The sequence below is a fragment of the Arvicanthis niloticus genome, chromosome 7 (genome assembly GCF_011762505.2).
Source record: "Arvicanthis niloticus isolate mArvNil1 chromosome 7, mArvNil1.pat.X, whole genome shotgun sequence".
NCBI lineage: Eukaryota > Metazoa > Chordata > Mammalia > Rodentia > Muridae > Arvicanthis > Arvicanthis niloticus.
Genome location: NC_047664.1, coordinates 29,147,590 through 29,163,640, shown reverse-complemented (window position 1 = coordinate 29,163,640; position 16,051 = coordinate 29,147,590). Strand labels below are relative to the sequence as shown.

The 16,051-nt window shown below is 38.0% G+C and overlaps 1 protein-coding gene across 7 annotated transcripts in view; it reads right to left on the bottom strand.

Moving 5' to 3' along the window:
* The window catches only part of Cobl (cordon-bleu WH2 repeat protein), a 236,147-nt gene that overhangs the window by 96,885 nt on the left and 123,211 nt on the right, over positions 1–16,051 (bottom strand). For all 7 annotated transcript variants that reach the window (XM_076938103.1, XM_076938104.1, XM_076938105.1 and 4 more), the window contains one exon: positions 11,448–11,621. In XM_076938103.1, the coding sequence (XP_076794218.1) occupies positions 11,448–11,621 (174 nt within the window). The remainder of the gene's footprint in view (positions 1–11,447; positions 11,622–16,051) is intronic.

Sequence of the window (16,051 nt, the reverse complement as noted above, 5' to 3'; positions counted from 1 at the left end):
TTCCTCCCTTCCTTGCTCCAATGTGGCTTTTGTACTTAACATTTTTGTTCCCTTTTGCTAATTTGGTTTCAAAACTGTACTAAGGATAATACCATACATCTTTAATTTCTACATTCCATTCAGATCAAGCAAGTTGTAGTAGGTCTGTAGTGGGTCCACAAGTCAAGATTGTTTAGAAGGACTCCAAATAATTTCCAGGGTAAGACCTTGACATAAAGTATTTATCCATGTGAAGATTTACATATGTAAAAATACTTTCTAATATCTAAGCACTCTTACATGTCTTATTAATAAATACATTAGCTCTTCAAAAGCTCTTCTTCATGTGCACAGGCTAATTTCTTCATGGAAACAGAAGTCAGAAGTATTGATTATTAAGTCCTTTTGAATAACCTGCCCAAAATTGTAAAAATACATGGATGAGAAAGCAGAGTACCTCTGAACTATTAGACTTGATTTCAACATGTCACTGTGTGTGTGTAAGTACATGCACTTATGTGTGTATGTGATATGTATGTGTAATATGATGTGTGTTAATTTATGTATATGAATATGGATGTGCAAATATCACAATTTGTGTAGATGTTAGAAGATAATCTTTCATATTAATCCTAGCCCTTCACCTTGTTTAAGACAAGGTCTCTTTGTGGTTTTTCTATTATACAAACCAGCATAGCTTGTCCTCCAGCTTCTGGAAATTCTCCTGTCTCCACCTTTCATGACCCCAACCAAAGGAGTGCTGTGATGCCCTACTTTGTGCCAAGCTCTTATGTGGTACTGGAAGTTTAAGCTCAAATCCTGACATTTGTATAGCATAGACTTTTGTATACCAAGACATCTTTTCAGTCTATGCTGCCATTGCTAATTCATTGCGGCCACCTCAGCAAAGATAACACTACATGTTTTTTGTTACAATAGCTTTTGGCAACACACACACACACACACACACACACACACACACACACACAAGCACATGCATGTGCACACACACTCCAAAAATTAATGCCCTAAATCTGGAAGTCCAAAAGCCAGGGAGAAAATAACAGCCTTTTAAAGCTCACATTTCTCAAAGAAGGGATCGAAGGCATGCTGACAAATGGAACAATATACAGAGAGAAAGAGAAAAGGTAGACCAAAACGAATGTAAGTTTATTCACTGGAATGTGTATTTCCTATGCTTAAGTAAAAGCATTTTATTTTAGATTATATCTTTTCCAGAAAGAGGTGAAATCATTGTTTTTGACTGAAAAAAATCACATAGAGTTAGTTCACCATCTTAATGGTTTTTATGTGAATAGCAGAGCAGTTACTACTTGGAAATGTTTTCACCTTGCAAGACTCACCCACTCTTCTCTCTTGCAATATGTGACAGTCACCACTTACTTTCTGACTCTATACACTGGGAATCTTCTGTAAATGGTATTACATAATATTTGTCTTTTAGTGGCTGGCTTATTTAAATTAACACAATGTCCTCAATGTTCATCTATGTTGAGCCAGGTATCAGAATCATTCCCATTTTAAAAATTAAAAATCCATGATACATGTATATTTTCTTTGCTCATTCATCTACCAATGGGTCATTGGGTGACTCCCACTGATTGGCTGCAGTGAGTAAAATGAGTGTGGAAATATTTCCTTGGACCCCTGCTTTTTACTTCTTTTGGTTAAAGACTAGAAAGAGAATGTCAGGATTCAATCTTTGATGCTTTGAGTACCTGACACACTCCTTACCACAGAACAGTGGTTCCCAACCTTTCTAATGCTGCTGCCCTTTAATTCAGTTATGTGACACCATCCATAAAATTAGTTTGTTTGCTACTTCTCAGCTGTAATTTTGCTGTTATGGATTGTAAATATCTTATATGCAGGATATCTGATGTGTGACCCCTGTGAAAAGGTTGTTCGACCCTCAAAGAAGTCACGCCCCACAGGCTGAGATGCACTGCCACAGTTCCTAGGCCATTTCACATTTTTACTAAATGCACACAAAAGTTCCAATTTATCTACATATTTGGCATTTTGTTCATTTTTTTTTCTGTTTTTTATCGTAGTCCTCCCAGTAAGTGTGAGTTCATAATGAGGCTTCACTGATGGTTAGTGATCCAGACATCTGTTCATGGACTTGTTGTCCCTTTCTATATTTTCTTTGAAACATATCTATTCAATTCTATTGCAATTTTTTTTATTGTTACCCTGTTGTTGTTGAATTGTAAATTATCTAAATATTCTAAATGATAATCCCTTGTAGATATATTCTTCTCAAATATCTTCTTGAGTTTTCTAGGCTGCCTCTTCAGTTTGTTAGGTATTAAAAAGGAAACATGTCATAGACATTAAAATTTCATGGGCTTGGTTGATGCATAAATCAAAAGTCTGAAAACATGAAGGTCATTTAACTACTTCAAACCCAGAGCAGAGATAACTGAGTCTGGAACAGAAGTTTAAGATTAAGAAGTAAAAACCCAGTAACTCAGCATTTAGGTTCAGCTTCTGAAACAGATCATGCCTCCAAGAAAGGAAGTAGGGTATTTCATACTGCAAGTTTTAAATCCAGATTTGTGTTCTTTCACTCACTCTTCCTAATACTGATTATCAAGATAGCTGAAAAAAATCAGGATGATATGTAGCTGTAAAGAAGCAACAGGAATGGACAGATGCTCAGTGGTTATAAATAAGTCCAATTCTTACAGAGGACCTGAGTTCAGTTTCCAATACCCATGTAGCAACTGGAGTTCCAGGGCACCCAATGACACATTTGGACTCTATAGGAATCTGTAGTCATATATACAACCCCATTCCCCATACATATACATTAATTAAAAATGAAAAACAAACACTAAAGAGGCAAGATGTGAAGCTAAGAGAAACAACGAAGCCCCAGTTTCACATATTTCTTTGTTGAGGTGGTGAACGAGCAAACCCAATGACAAAATGAGAACGTGTGCAGTGAACGGCCATGCTGGAACAGTGTGCCAGGACACGAAGCTCAGCTTCCCTTTGCCGCTGGCCATGAAGCTGTTTCCCGCTGGGAAATGGACATTGCACATTTCACTTTGATTTTAGCTGAGAGCCTCGCTAAAATGCCACGCTTTAAGGATGGCTAAAAATAGGTAAGAATCTAATCTCTTTCAAAGCCACATTTGTTTCTTTAACAGCAAGTGTCAGAAAGGAAAGGATCCATAAACAAAAGGTAGATGTCCAGTAGCTAAAATAAGCTGCCATTTCCTTCCACCGCGCACCCTCAGTATGGCCGCTCTTCTGTTTCCAGCAAGGAACTTCCTCTGTGGCCTGTTTTCCCAGGCTCTGCAGTGGAAGGGAGCCGCCCAGGTTCTTAGGGATGTTTATGTTGGAAAAGAGCCTGTCTTCCACCATGCTGCTGAACACAATGCTGTCTGCCCTCACTTTCTCCATCGCCAGAGAAGATGGGAGCCTCCCAAACACTAGAGACATCTCTGCACTTCCACTGACCCAACACTTTTTACAAAGCTGTTCCAGGTTGCCGTAAACGTTGTATTATATTTCCACATTTTAGATATAAATGGAGCCATCACAAGGCTGTCCTTACAAAAAGCCATCACAAATCTGAATAATGACTTTTGTTGCTAGTTTGGCTCATTTACTAAAAAAAAAAAAAAAAAAAAAAAAAGTCAGGCTTGCTTAATATCTGGAACATTTACAATTTAACAACACTCCTTTGTAGAATATGAACTCAAAAGACAGTATGACTAGGCCCAAAGATTTACTTATTTTTATACTCCATTCCTGTCAATGCTTGAGAAGTTTCATGTCATACTGTATGACTACATAAACAGACTTGGAAATTTTGTGGAGTCAATAAATAAATAATCAGCAGCTCAGAACCACAGATTGTTCTGAAGCTACATTGTTAGGTATATTTAAGCTACATTGTTAGGTATATTTCTAATGCTTTTGGCTATACCTACAGCAACGGGTTTAGAATGTTATGCTTTTGAATAGGAGCTGGGTTTTGTATACATCCACACATTTAATTAGTTCCGTTGAGTTTCAGTTCTTTAAGGGCTTTGATCTTTCCTTAGTTCTCATTATATAGATTTAAATATTCCAATAAAATAGTTTCAAAAATAATATGAGTTTAATATGGGCTTCAGAATTCTTAAGTTTATTTATCTTTGAAACCAGTAAGCCAAAGATAGTTACACACATTTATTTAACATAGTTCTCTCAAAAGTCTGGCATCCCTTACCAGTATCACGCCCATTCATGTTAGGTTTTTGACAAAGGATGTATGTGGAGGTAAAATGATTTTTATCCTATTTTTGCCAAGTGTTGGGGTAGTAATTGTATCTCTCAGACACACGGAGCAGCTGCTGAGAAAGCTGATTGTGCTGACAACAGGAAGACGCTGTTTCTTAAAGGCTGGTGAGTGATGGGAAATGTGTAGAACAATCTCCCTTCAGCATTTATGAACTTCCTCATCTCTTGAGTTTGACCCTCACACAGCAATCAGACCTTCCTTGTCAGTGGTGAGTAAGCTCACTCTTCCATTTCAAACATCCCTGAACCCTCTGCATCTCCTGTCAGCCAAGGTCATGTGAAGTTTATTTATCGCAGATGTACAATGTACATTGTTCTTTCCCCTCAGCAGTATGAGAGCTGGCAAAGTACAGATAAATCCAAAGCACTCCAGCATGTTTTTCACTTAGTCAAATGACAGTTACACATCCCTGTGACCCAATTAGCATTACCTCCAGTGGCTATATGAAAGAAAGACACCAGATAGTCTATAACGTGTCACTGACTGGCATGGCAGCTACCCTATGACCTCATTTCTTCTTTCTAAGCATATTGTCCTCATTGATAAAATGAAGACAATAACTGTGCATTGTTTAAATAGAGAACAAGCATTAAGCTACATGAAGTGGTGGCTATAAAGGTCTTTGGAACACTACAAAAGCTTGTTATCACTATTATGTTTTTGAGACCTGGGGCCAGTTGAATGAAGAGAACTTTACTGCCCAACAGTCAGGAGAAAGTACTGCCATTGAACATTCTTCTGTGATTTGTCTAGTGAAACAATCAACTTGAGGTTTTTGGTTTGTGTTTCTTCATACTTCTTATGTGGTATGTTAAAAGCTATATAGCGGAGATATTAGTGAAGAAATATACAAATTTCTTTGTCTCCTAAGCCTACATGTTTGGGGCTAAAAAAAAATGAAATCAAGGAAGGGAATAGAGACTGGCAAGAGAAGGCAGTTGACTTGATTTCTTTTCCTGTTGCTTGAATAAAAAAAAAAACCCACCTGAGAGCAGCAGCACAGGAGTAAAGGTTTATTTCAGCTCTAGAGTATACTGCATCTCAAAAATGTCAATGCAGTGGGAGCTTCAAGCAGCTGTTCACATCATATCTGCAGTCAGGAGCGGAGGGGGATGAGCACAGTGTCTGTTCCCCTAGCCTCCACTACACAATCAGGATGACAGCTAGGAAATGTCCACTGGAGTGGGAGGTCTTCACACTTCAATTAATTCAATTTAGATACACCTCCACAGGTGAACTCCAGAGTTCACCTCTGGTTATTCTGGATTCTACAAAGTAGCCAGCAATAGCAATCTCACAGTAGCCAAGTTAGTCTTGCACTCTGTTGGCCAAACTTACAAGGACTCCATAGTACTATGACTTGCAGAGCCCACCTCAGCCCAATGGCCTTTCTGTAAGGCAGTGTCGATGACATGAGAAAGACAGTATGCCATGCTATATCAGAAGCAGCCATAGTGATGGTGGTTAACTTTTCTGCTAACTCTGCCTGCATTTCTGAGTTCTAATTCAAAAAGTCTAATGTCTCCTTCCTTTTTTCATTCCTTCTTTGCATATTAAACAAAATGCATTATTATAGTACAACTCTCCCTTAAACAGACATCTACCTATACTGAAATTCTGCTTCTTCTTCTTCTTTTTTTTTTTTAAAGCAGCAGCCTTTAGGGCTGAGAATATAGAATTCTTGTTTAGTATGCATAAAGCCCTAGAGCCGAGTGGGGTGCGAGACATGCCAGTAATCAGAACTCAGTAGGTGGAGACAGGAGGGTCAAGAATTCAAGGCTACCCTTGAAGAGCCTAACATATTGAATGAGCTGAAGGCCAACCTAGGTTATGAGACCCTGTCTCAAACAAGCAAACAAACAACAAAAAGGATCACCCTTGAAGTCTAGTGGTAAAATAGGCATTTCAGTTCTCAATAAAGTATTGCTTTGGGAGTACCTTCAACAGTTTTAGGATTTTCGGAAATCTTCTAACCACTAAATCAAAGAAGCAGTGATGTTTTCAGTTAAGTTTCTAAACATCTACGAGCATTTTGTCTGCTCATAGGATACGAGATATCATATGTCCATGTGCATACCTAACCAAAGCATGAGAACAATGAATGGCATTTCTGCTGTTGGAGCAGAGCATCCTACCAGTATTTTTGACCAAATAAGGAACACATTCGCAGAAAACCCTACTTTGGGTGATGCTAATACCTGATCATAAAACAAGCCTTTACCATTTTGTTTTTATAGTCAACATTGCTAACTATTTTGAAACCCAAAGGCAAACCCTGTCATGTTGGAAGTCTGTGGTACTGAGCATTAGAATGCAACCTTTCAAATAATGTGGTATACAGGAAAATCTCGAGACCTTTAAAACAGTTTCTTTCTACCATGAACAAAGAGATATATCATTTGATACACATAAACATTGGGTATAATACCTATAGTTATATAAGAAGAAACAGTTAGTTGTTTGTTATGTATTTGTGCATAATGATCACTGAAATTAGACAACAGCATTACCTGGTAAACATACAAAAATTGTTTCTGATCAGTTGATAGAGATGAAAGAGCAGAGTGGACTGCTTTGTGACACACACAGCTTTGGGCAATTGCGGGTGTCAGCAGAATATGGGGTGCTGTTACAGTCTTTATTGGGGAAGGAAGCTACCTGAAGAAAAATGTCTTATTAATAGTTTTCTACCCTGCTTGATAAACAGAACTCGGGAGGAAGGGCAACCCTACTCTTTATGACTCTCTGAAGGTATAGGATAGTGGTTAGTGTCTTAAGTCCTTCATGGTTATGAACCAAAGATAAAAATAATAATAAAAGCCATACCTATGGTGAAGATTCATAAGACTGGCTAGCTGATGAGACTTTCCACAGAGTAGAGAACTAGACACTGCAGATGCAGAGCTGAAATTATCTTGAGCTCTGTTAGTACCACCAACAGTCACCTACTGCCCACCTCTGTGTGTGACCTAACATTCTTTAGGCAATCAGATGAAATGTTTGGAATATATTCACTTTGTTCCTCATGAACATCGTAAAGCTATAGCAGATTTTTTTTTTTTACTCTGCTGTAAGGCACTTACCTGACACTGTCCCTACCTATGGATTTGTAGAAAGTATTGATTTATGACTTTTTTGTTTTATGACTATTAATAGTTTATGTAGGCAATCTTACCATGAAACATATCATTTGGGACAACTAGAAACCACTTCATGATCACTCATATTTGGCTCAGAACCAACAGATTTCTTTTCCTTCCTTTTCAAAAAAAAAAAAAAAAAAAAAAAAGGCCGTGTTTCTCATCAACATAGCTGAGAAAGGAAAAAAACACTTAAGAGAGGAAAAGATACCAATATTGTTTGTACCTGATTCTGTTTCCGGGTGGCATTTTATCGTATACCTGATATTTTATAGCCATAAATAATTTGATTTTTGAGTATACTTGGTCTAACTCTAGTTAGATCTTAGAGCCCTATCATGACACCCTTCCATCCTCCATCCACCTCTACCTGAAAGTTCATCATGATAGCCTAGCATCAAGATGCCATGGCCAGAGCAATGGACTCTGAAGAAAGGCACTATCCTCCTCCTAAAAAGACCATACCCTTGTGCCCACTCATCTTCCCAAATGCTCTGCAGAGAGATTTTTATAAAGGTAGCACTGATTATTTTCCAGTTCTAACATTTCTAGGAAATTACTTAAAAATTACCTTGAAACATAAATACTGATGATCAAATCATGACTATTTGATTAGGTAAAAAAATAATAATATGCATTTTTATATTTCAGATAAAATAGAATATAGGAAAATTATTCTATCTTTAAGGCATTGACAGTTAAATTTTGAATTTTGCCACTTAGTTGATAAGAAAAATTGTCATGTAAACATGAAAACCTAAGTATTCTCAAAAACTGGCCAAGTCCTGAAACTAAACACTTTCTTCTAATTCGAGATTTTGGTTTCAGTAGCAGCTACATATAAATTGGGTTTTCAAACAAACAAGTTATCTTTAGATGGAAGGAAATTCATAAAAAGGCACTGATGTCCTTTCCAACAACAAGGACAACATATTTTGGGGGGTTCCTTTCTTAGAAATTGGGTAAATAGCAAAATATATTTCATTTTAAAAAGAAGCATGTTCATAGGAAAGGCTTAAATGCAATCTGTACTTCACTCACATACTTTAAAAGGGAGATGGTTTCCAGCAACCAATTTCTCAACTCATTCTGTGCCAAATAAAACAGATTTCAGTGGAAGCTTTTATTGCTGCAGAGGGGCCCTGCTCATTCTGCAGGGGAGAATGTACTGTTTATTTTCCATTTAGAGTTCCCAATTCTCCAGTTACTATATGTTTTTCTGCTCCAGCAGACTATCCAGTATGAGTAACTAAATTAAATTCAGAAAAACAAAGCATAACATCTTTGTATAGAAGACAATTTTGAAATGCTGATGTACCATCTCTGCTCCACCACATTAAGGTTTCTTATTGAAGAAAAGCTTTTACATAACCCTGGTCCCAGAACACATATTTTTCATCACTAAAGAAATATCTATCCAAACCAAAAGGAAAGAGGCATCTCGGGGGTAGCTGGAAATGGCTAATGTTATCAATACATCTGGGTGTTATGAAAAAGTACACAATGTAAACTGATTAAAGAGATGAACTGTGGTCACAGGAAACAGCTCCACATAGCAGCTCCATTGTTCCACCAAGCGTGGGACAAACTGATGTGCCTCTGGGACTAAATTTCTTTTCATCAGAACATAGCTGTATTATCACAGAAATCTCAAAAGAAATGATTGTCTGAGACAAAAAAAAAATCAGAACATCTTCTAAAATGTGTTGTATTATAGAATTTTGAGATAAATTTCTAGTGACATGAATAAAGGGCCTATGAGGGTCAGATACGGTTTCTAAAACACAAGGTTAAGAAGACCACTAGAAAAATAAAGACATCTACAGGACAGATAGACAGACAGACAGATGGATGGATGGACAGACAGACAGACAGACAGACAGACAAAGTAAAGATACTGTGATGGTTAATCTGCATGGTCAGTTTGATCTGATTTAGAAAGATCCTAGTAACGCACTTCTGCTTATGTCTATGATGTCATTTCCAGCAAGGTTAACTGAGAGAAGACATGTAGGAAGTGTGGATGGTAGCATCCATGAACCGAGGTATGAATAAAAAGAACAAGGAGAGCTGAGCACTGGCTTACCTTTCCCTACTCTCTGGATGAAATGTAACAGATGTTCAAGTTCCTGCTGCTAGGACCTCCCTGCCATGATGGACAGCATCCTTAGAGTGCGAACCAAAACAATCCTTTGCAAATAGATTGATATTTGCAAGTGTTTGTCACAACAATGAAAAAAAATGACTAAATCAGATATCAAGGAAGACATTAGGACCCACTCACAGTAATCTGCAGCTGTAACAAACACCCAAGGCAAAGCCTCAATTTTGGTGGAATGGACATGGACGTAGTTTCTAGTATATTTAAGTATGTTGTCACAAACCTAAAGAGTGTCAATGTTCTGATGTTCTTGAGACTTATGACACAGAGACAGAGCCAAGGATGCCAAGGCACCAGGCAAGAAAGAGGACTTGAAATCCATCAAAGAATAAATAATACTCAACATTATTCATGAGATGCCAGTGTTCAGGGTTTGCTTTCTGCCCTGGAATCTGGGATGCAGGGTCAGATAAAAGAAAGAAGCCAAAGAAAAGAAAGGCATCCCTCATTCTCAAGTTGCACCTCAGCACATGTTTGATGATGCAGAGCTTGGAAGAGTCAAAAGCATGAACCCCACTGAGGGACCCCAGAGGTACTCTCCAAACTTCATCCAATTAAGGATGTGTTTAGAAAAATAAAACATCATTTTTTCCCCCAGTACTTTGTTCAGAGCTTGGAAAAGAGAAGAGATAGATAGATAGATAGATAGATAGATAGATAGATAGATAGATAGATAGATAGATACCACCTCCCCAAACACATTGTTTAGATGCTTAAATCTCCCCAACCCTCCCCTTTCTCTCCCTCTTTCCCTCTCTCTCTCTGATACTGTGTGTTTCCATAGACATTATTCTTTCAATAACATTTCACCTTTCCACTTAATGAAAGTTTCTCTTTGGCAAATTACCAACTGCTTCAAATACTATTTTTAGCTTTGGGGCCGCAATTAAGACAAATAAGTATTATGTGATTATAGTACCACAGTATCACTAGAATCAGTCATAATTGAGATAGCCACTTATCAACCAATAAACAGGTAGTAACACAATATAGATATATTTGGCAAAGGAATGGCTCATGTCCTAGCAGGACAGAGTATGACTGTGAGATCTCATCATGCTTCTTAGAGGAGTGTAGCAATTAAATGTATAATTTTTTTTCTGGAACTTTCTGTTTAATATTTCTGGAGTGCAGTTAGCTGTACTGGAAATGTCAGCATATGAAATTAGAGTTTATAGTGTCACATTGTTCCCTACTCCTGGAAAGAGAGGACTAGACACTTCAAATAATGCTTCCAGGTGTCAGCAGGTAGGTGAAGGAAAGAGGAGCAGTAAAAACCATAGGTTAGGTGGCTCACTGCTCAGGATGTCATTTATGGGGCCATGTCTAATGATGTAATGCCTTAGAAGGCTTTATGCTATTCTGAAGACAAACAAAAAAGAAGGCTTCTTAAATACAGGTCCTATGAAATAAACCCCATATCATATTTTAAACAACCTAATATGCACAAGTCTCCACTTTCTGTGAATCTGAATAATGTGGAACATTTAGGTTATATACTTTGCCTCCTTCACAAGTTTCAGCTTTCTCTGAGTACCTTTATTTATGTAATTTCTCATAAGTGATCTCGGTGACACCCCCCAAAATTTCGGTGCTAAAATCAAACACATGTTAATCTACAGGCATTGGGTCCTTAAGAACCAAAGACCCCAAAATAGTTTCCTAGCTTAGTAACTGGAGCAGAGTGGTGTCTCACTTTTACTTCTAAATAAAGCTCAGATGTTCACCCTGAAAACATCGTGCTAAAACCTCAAGAGTAAAGAATTCAGCATTTCCAAGGATCTGCAGTGGAGTTAATTGGGTCAGTGAAAAGATGCTTTGGTTGTGAGAGCTGCAATCCCCCTACCTTTTCTGATACCTTGTCTTGAGGCAGCAGCCCAGGGCTTGGAGGAGGAGGGGCTCTGCGCTTCTTCACGTCTGACTTCATAGACACTCCAGAGATGTTGCCCAGTGAGAGGGAGGGACCCAGCGTTAGCGACCGAGAATGCAAGGATGGTGAGTTGGGTGTTGTTACGCAGCCCTGTAGAGGAAGAGACAGACACCACCTCATCAGTAAGATCTTATTTCTTGAATCCACCCACTCAATCTTCAGTGGCATCTGTTCTACTGGCAGACATGAAGTACTGGAGCAAGACTCTTATTACTATTCCCCTAGGAAACATGTTATGCTTTTTCTTTTCTTTCTTTTTTTTTTTTTTTTTGAGAATCTCATGTGTGAGGACTGTATTTACGTCATTTGTGCATTCTCTTTCCTTCCAGCAATTTCTTCTGTGTTTTCCCCTGTACTTTTCAAATTCATGACCTCTTTTTCTTTAATTATTATTGTTACACACACACATACACACACACACACACACACACACACACACACACACACGTATAAATACAACCTGTTGAGTTCATTTACTATCGCTCAGATGTATGTGTTCAGGGTTGTTTGGGACTAGACTATCTATCAGAAGCTCATCCCAGGAGAAGATGGATTCTCCTTCTCTCTGAAGTCAGTAATCGCCTAGAGTTTCTCATTAGGGGCAGGGCCTGGTGAGAGTTCCCCCATTCATTTTGGCACTGTCCTTCTGTTGATATTGTCATGTTCAGGTCTTGTTTAGGCAACCATACCATTACAATATCATGGGTGCAGCTCAATAATGAAACAATCTAAACCTTTAAAAACACTTAGTAACTAAAATCATTTGGTAATTCCATCTAAATGGTAAGTGTAAATCTGCTATCTTAAAACTTTAACATGCCACATCAGCATCTTAAATTTTTAATGTGCCATAGGATTGAGTTCTTAGAGATTGTAAAGACTGGCTCTTGAGGCAGTGCACCCAATGGTGAAGAAGAGCTTTAGTTTACCACTGAGAAGTATTTCTCCTATTGCCAGGTTCTCCTCCTCTCTCTTTTTCTCATAATTTTTATTGATTCTTTCTGAATTTCACATCAGAGACCCCAGTTCTATTCATTCCCCAGTCCTTCCTTATTGACCCTTCATCAGTAATCTTCCTCTGCAAAAGAAAATAATAACTAAAAAGTAAAACATCTTGCTGTAGAAATTGTGGTATGTCATGGTGTATTGTTTTTGCCCTAAAAGCTTCTTCTAGCCTTCGGAAATGATATGAAAATGTAATGGAATATCAAAAGCACTATGCTTTGAAGGCTCTCAGACCAACAGTGTAGGACTTGGCCATAGTTGCTTATGAACAAACCTTGGTTTCTAGAAATGATTCCCATTCTTAAGAAATGACCTTAATAACATAGCCACTTTCTTTCAATCATCTGCTGACCAACTCTTCTTTAATAGAAAAAGAAGTAAAGAAATGTCTATGCAGAAAAGACACTGAGAGAACTAGAACTTGAATTTTGGATTAGAAACAAAAGGCAGTCATCCCCTGAGCTGTACCATCACGCATATTGATCTTTATCTCTGGCTCAAGCCATCCTGGATGTGTTCCACAAAGTCAATGCAGAGAAAGACAAAGCTACAAACTAGGGAGATAACATCTGAGTTTTGATTGCTGGCTTTGCCACCACCACCCACATAACCATGGGCAAGTTTTAATTTGTTTCTAACAGTTTCTCTCTTTCAAAACTGAAGTGAATAGCTCCTATAAAACAGAACTATCATTGTAAGCTACATGAGTTACTACATGCAATTAAGCAGGAAAGAGTTCTTGGCACATAGGGAACATTCAAAATGCTTAAGTGATTAGGATTATGTAATGCATTATCTAGCCTTCTCTCCCATTTATGTGTGGGCTCTGTGAAGACCGTGATCTCTTGATTTAATCACTGCCTTGTCCTAAGCACTCAGTTTCTACAGCCCAAAAGGCTCATGAGCTTACATCTCTTGGAATGAATGGATGGTGCTTGAGTCTCTGGGAAACTCTGCTTTCACATTTAAACTTGTGGATAAGGTTTCAAGTGACCAGCTAATTTCCCATATGTAAAATAAATATACAGCTGAACATGGTGGCACAAGCCTGTAATTCCAGATGCTGAGGAGGGTGAAGCAGATGAATTGTGAGCTTGAGAGAAGCCTGAGATATATAGCAAGACCTTATCACGTAACTGTTTTAATTAAAGAAAAGAAATATATAAAAGACACTTATAGGAGAAAGCAACCACCTAGTTACTTTGGTCAATCATAAATTTTACTATTCAATTTCCTGAGAAAGAAATTTAGCCTTAGGTTTCTTTGACCTTAATTATAAAAGCTTTGGTGGTTTGAAAAGGCTCCCCATGTGCTCAAATATTTGAATGCTTCATTACTAGTTGGTGGAACTGTTTGGGAAGGATTAGGAGGACTGCAACAGGCATAGCCTTAAGAGAAAATTGTATCATTAGGTGGGCTTTGAGGTTTCAAAAACCCACAGCACTCAAGTTAGCTGTTTCTCTCTCTGTGGTTGTTGTCCTAACATGTAAGATCTCAGCTACTTGCCAACACCATGTGTACCTGCCTGCTGCCATATTCCCTGCTATAATGGTCATAAACTAACCATCTGAAACTGAAAGCAATCCCTCCAACAACTCTTTCCTCCATAACTTGCTTCCAACTTGTCCTTGGAAAACCTGAAGAACATAATACCTAAGGGTTCTGGTAAATGAAGTATATGAAGCAAAACAGAGAAGAAACTTTGCTCACTCAATGACTAGAGCTGTAAAGATGTTTTACTGGCTATCAAGTTGACTCAACTATCTCCTAATTGAAGAGGAGCACCAACTTCAATATTCTTGCCAGTAGCATGTAGCCAGAAACACCTGGATCATTTGAATCATCCAAGCTGCTTAATTTACTTATACATAAATTCAGCTGATTATACACACACACACACACACACACACACACACACACACACACACCTTTGTACATATTTAACACACAGTATGCCCATACACAGGCTCACATGCTTTGTCATTAGGGACGTTGGTTTCACTCAATGGAGAATAACACTAAGCTCCTCCTATACTGCTAGGCATCCTAGTGTCACTAATGCCATTCTCAGAACAACACATTTCACAATTCTGCATTCAAAATTGCTTCTCTTCACTCTACCCCATCTAATCAAGTGCCTTCACTTCCTCTGTCCTTAGTGTTCATTCATCTCTATGCTTGCCTGACTACTCATGCAACATGCCTGTGAAATTATCTAAGTCCTTTAAATGTCCAGTACCTTGTATGAAGTTCTATGTAGCCTATTTCCTTTAAAACATTATATAAAAAAACATATCAATTACAAATAGCATCTTGGTTAGAGGTGGGACTTTGTATCCACTTCCTCTTCTCAGTTCTGACATTCTGTCTGGTTTGATCATGTATAAATGTGTACCATATGTGTGTCTGATGGCCAAGGAGGTCAGAAGAGGGCACCAGATCCCCTGAAAGTGAATTTTCAGAGGATTATGAGCTGTCATATAAGAGCTAGGAAGCAATTCCAGGCCCTCTGTGAGAACGGCAAGTGCCCTTAACCTCTGAGTCATCTCTGCTCAGGCCTAAAGTACTAAGTACTTCACTTAGATTTTAATTTTCTTTGCTGTTATATGATTATTAGACATATTTTTACAATTTTCAATAAAATATACATTTTATATCTTTTTAGGTTTTCCTTTATGTTATTTTCCTCATGCAGGAATTTTTTGGGAGAGTCTTTTTTTTTTTTTTAACTAAGTTGATGTTCTTTTTTTTTTCATTTTTTATTGCATATTTTATTTGCATTTCAGATGCCATTCCCTTTCCCCATTTCCCCTCCATAGAAAACCCCCATCCCATGCCCCTTCTCCTTTTTGCTTTTGTACAATTTTTTTAATGTTAACCAAAGGCTTTACAAGTTTGGTAATGCTCAATATCAATCAGAAATGTAACCTAATACCCAACCTAGATATATCAACCATTCTTGACTGGCAGAGACATGTGAACATCTGCCTCAGTGTCTGTACCCCCTCTCTCTTTGTTTCTCTCATCACCTAGCTCCTCCTCTCCTTCTCCTCCTCCTCTCCTTACTCATTGGAGGGTCTTTTTAAAGATGTTTTGTCTGTTTTTTTTTCTATTTTGGTTTCTTTTATTGCATAAATCTCATTTATTTTGATGAATAATTTTTTTGAATTAATTTAAAAATAACTATTTGAAGATTTTATAAATTAATTTTTAAAAACTGAATTGTGTTAATATGGCAGGTAGGTTCAGCATGGCTCCTGGAACCCGATCCTACCCAGATTCTGACTCAATTCAGCTGTGAGACAGACATTAGACTTTGCCTGTCTCTTGTTCTCATAGCAGTCTGGGAAAGCCAGTATTCAGTATTTTAGCAAGACCTCTGACACACAGCATTGCTAGAGATGACCACAATCACTTTAAAATGGCCACATCTCCCTGAGGTACATTGACTGCCCTCAACATCTTAACAATTCTCTGGGGGAGTCCTCAGCATGTTCACCCCTCTCTGCTGGAGT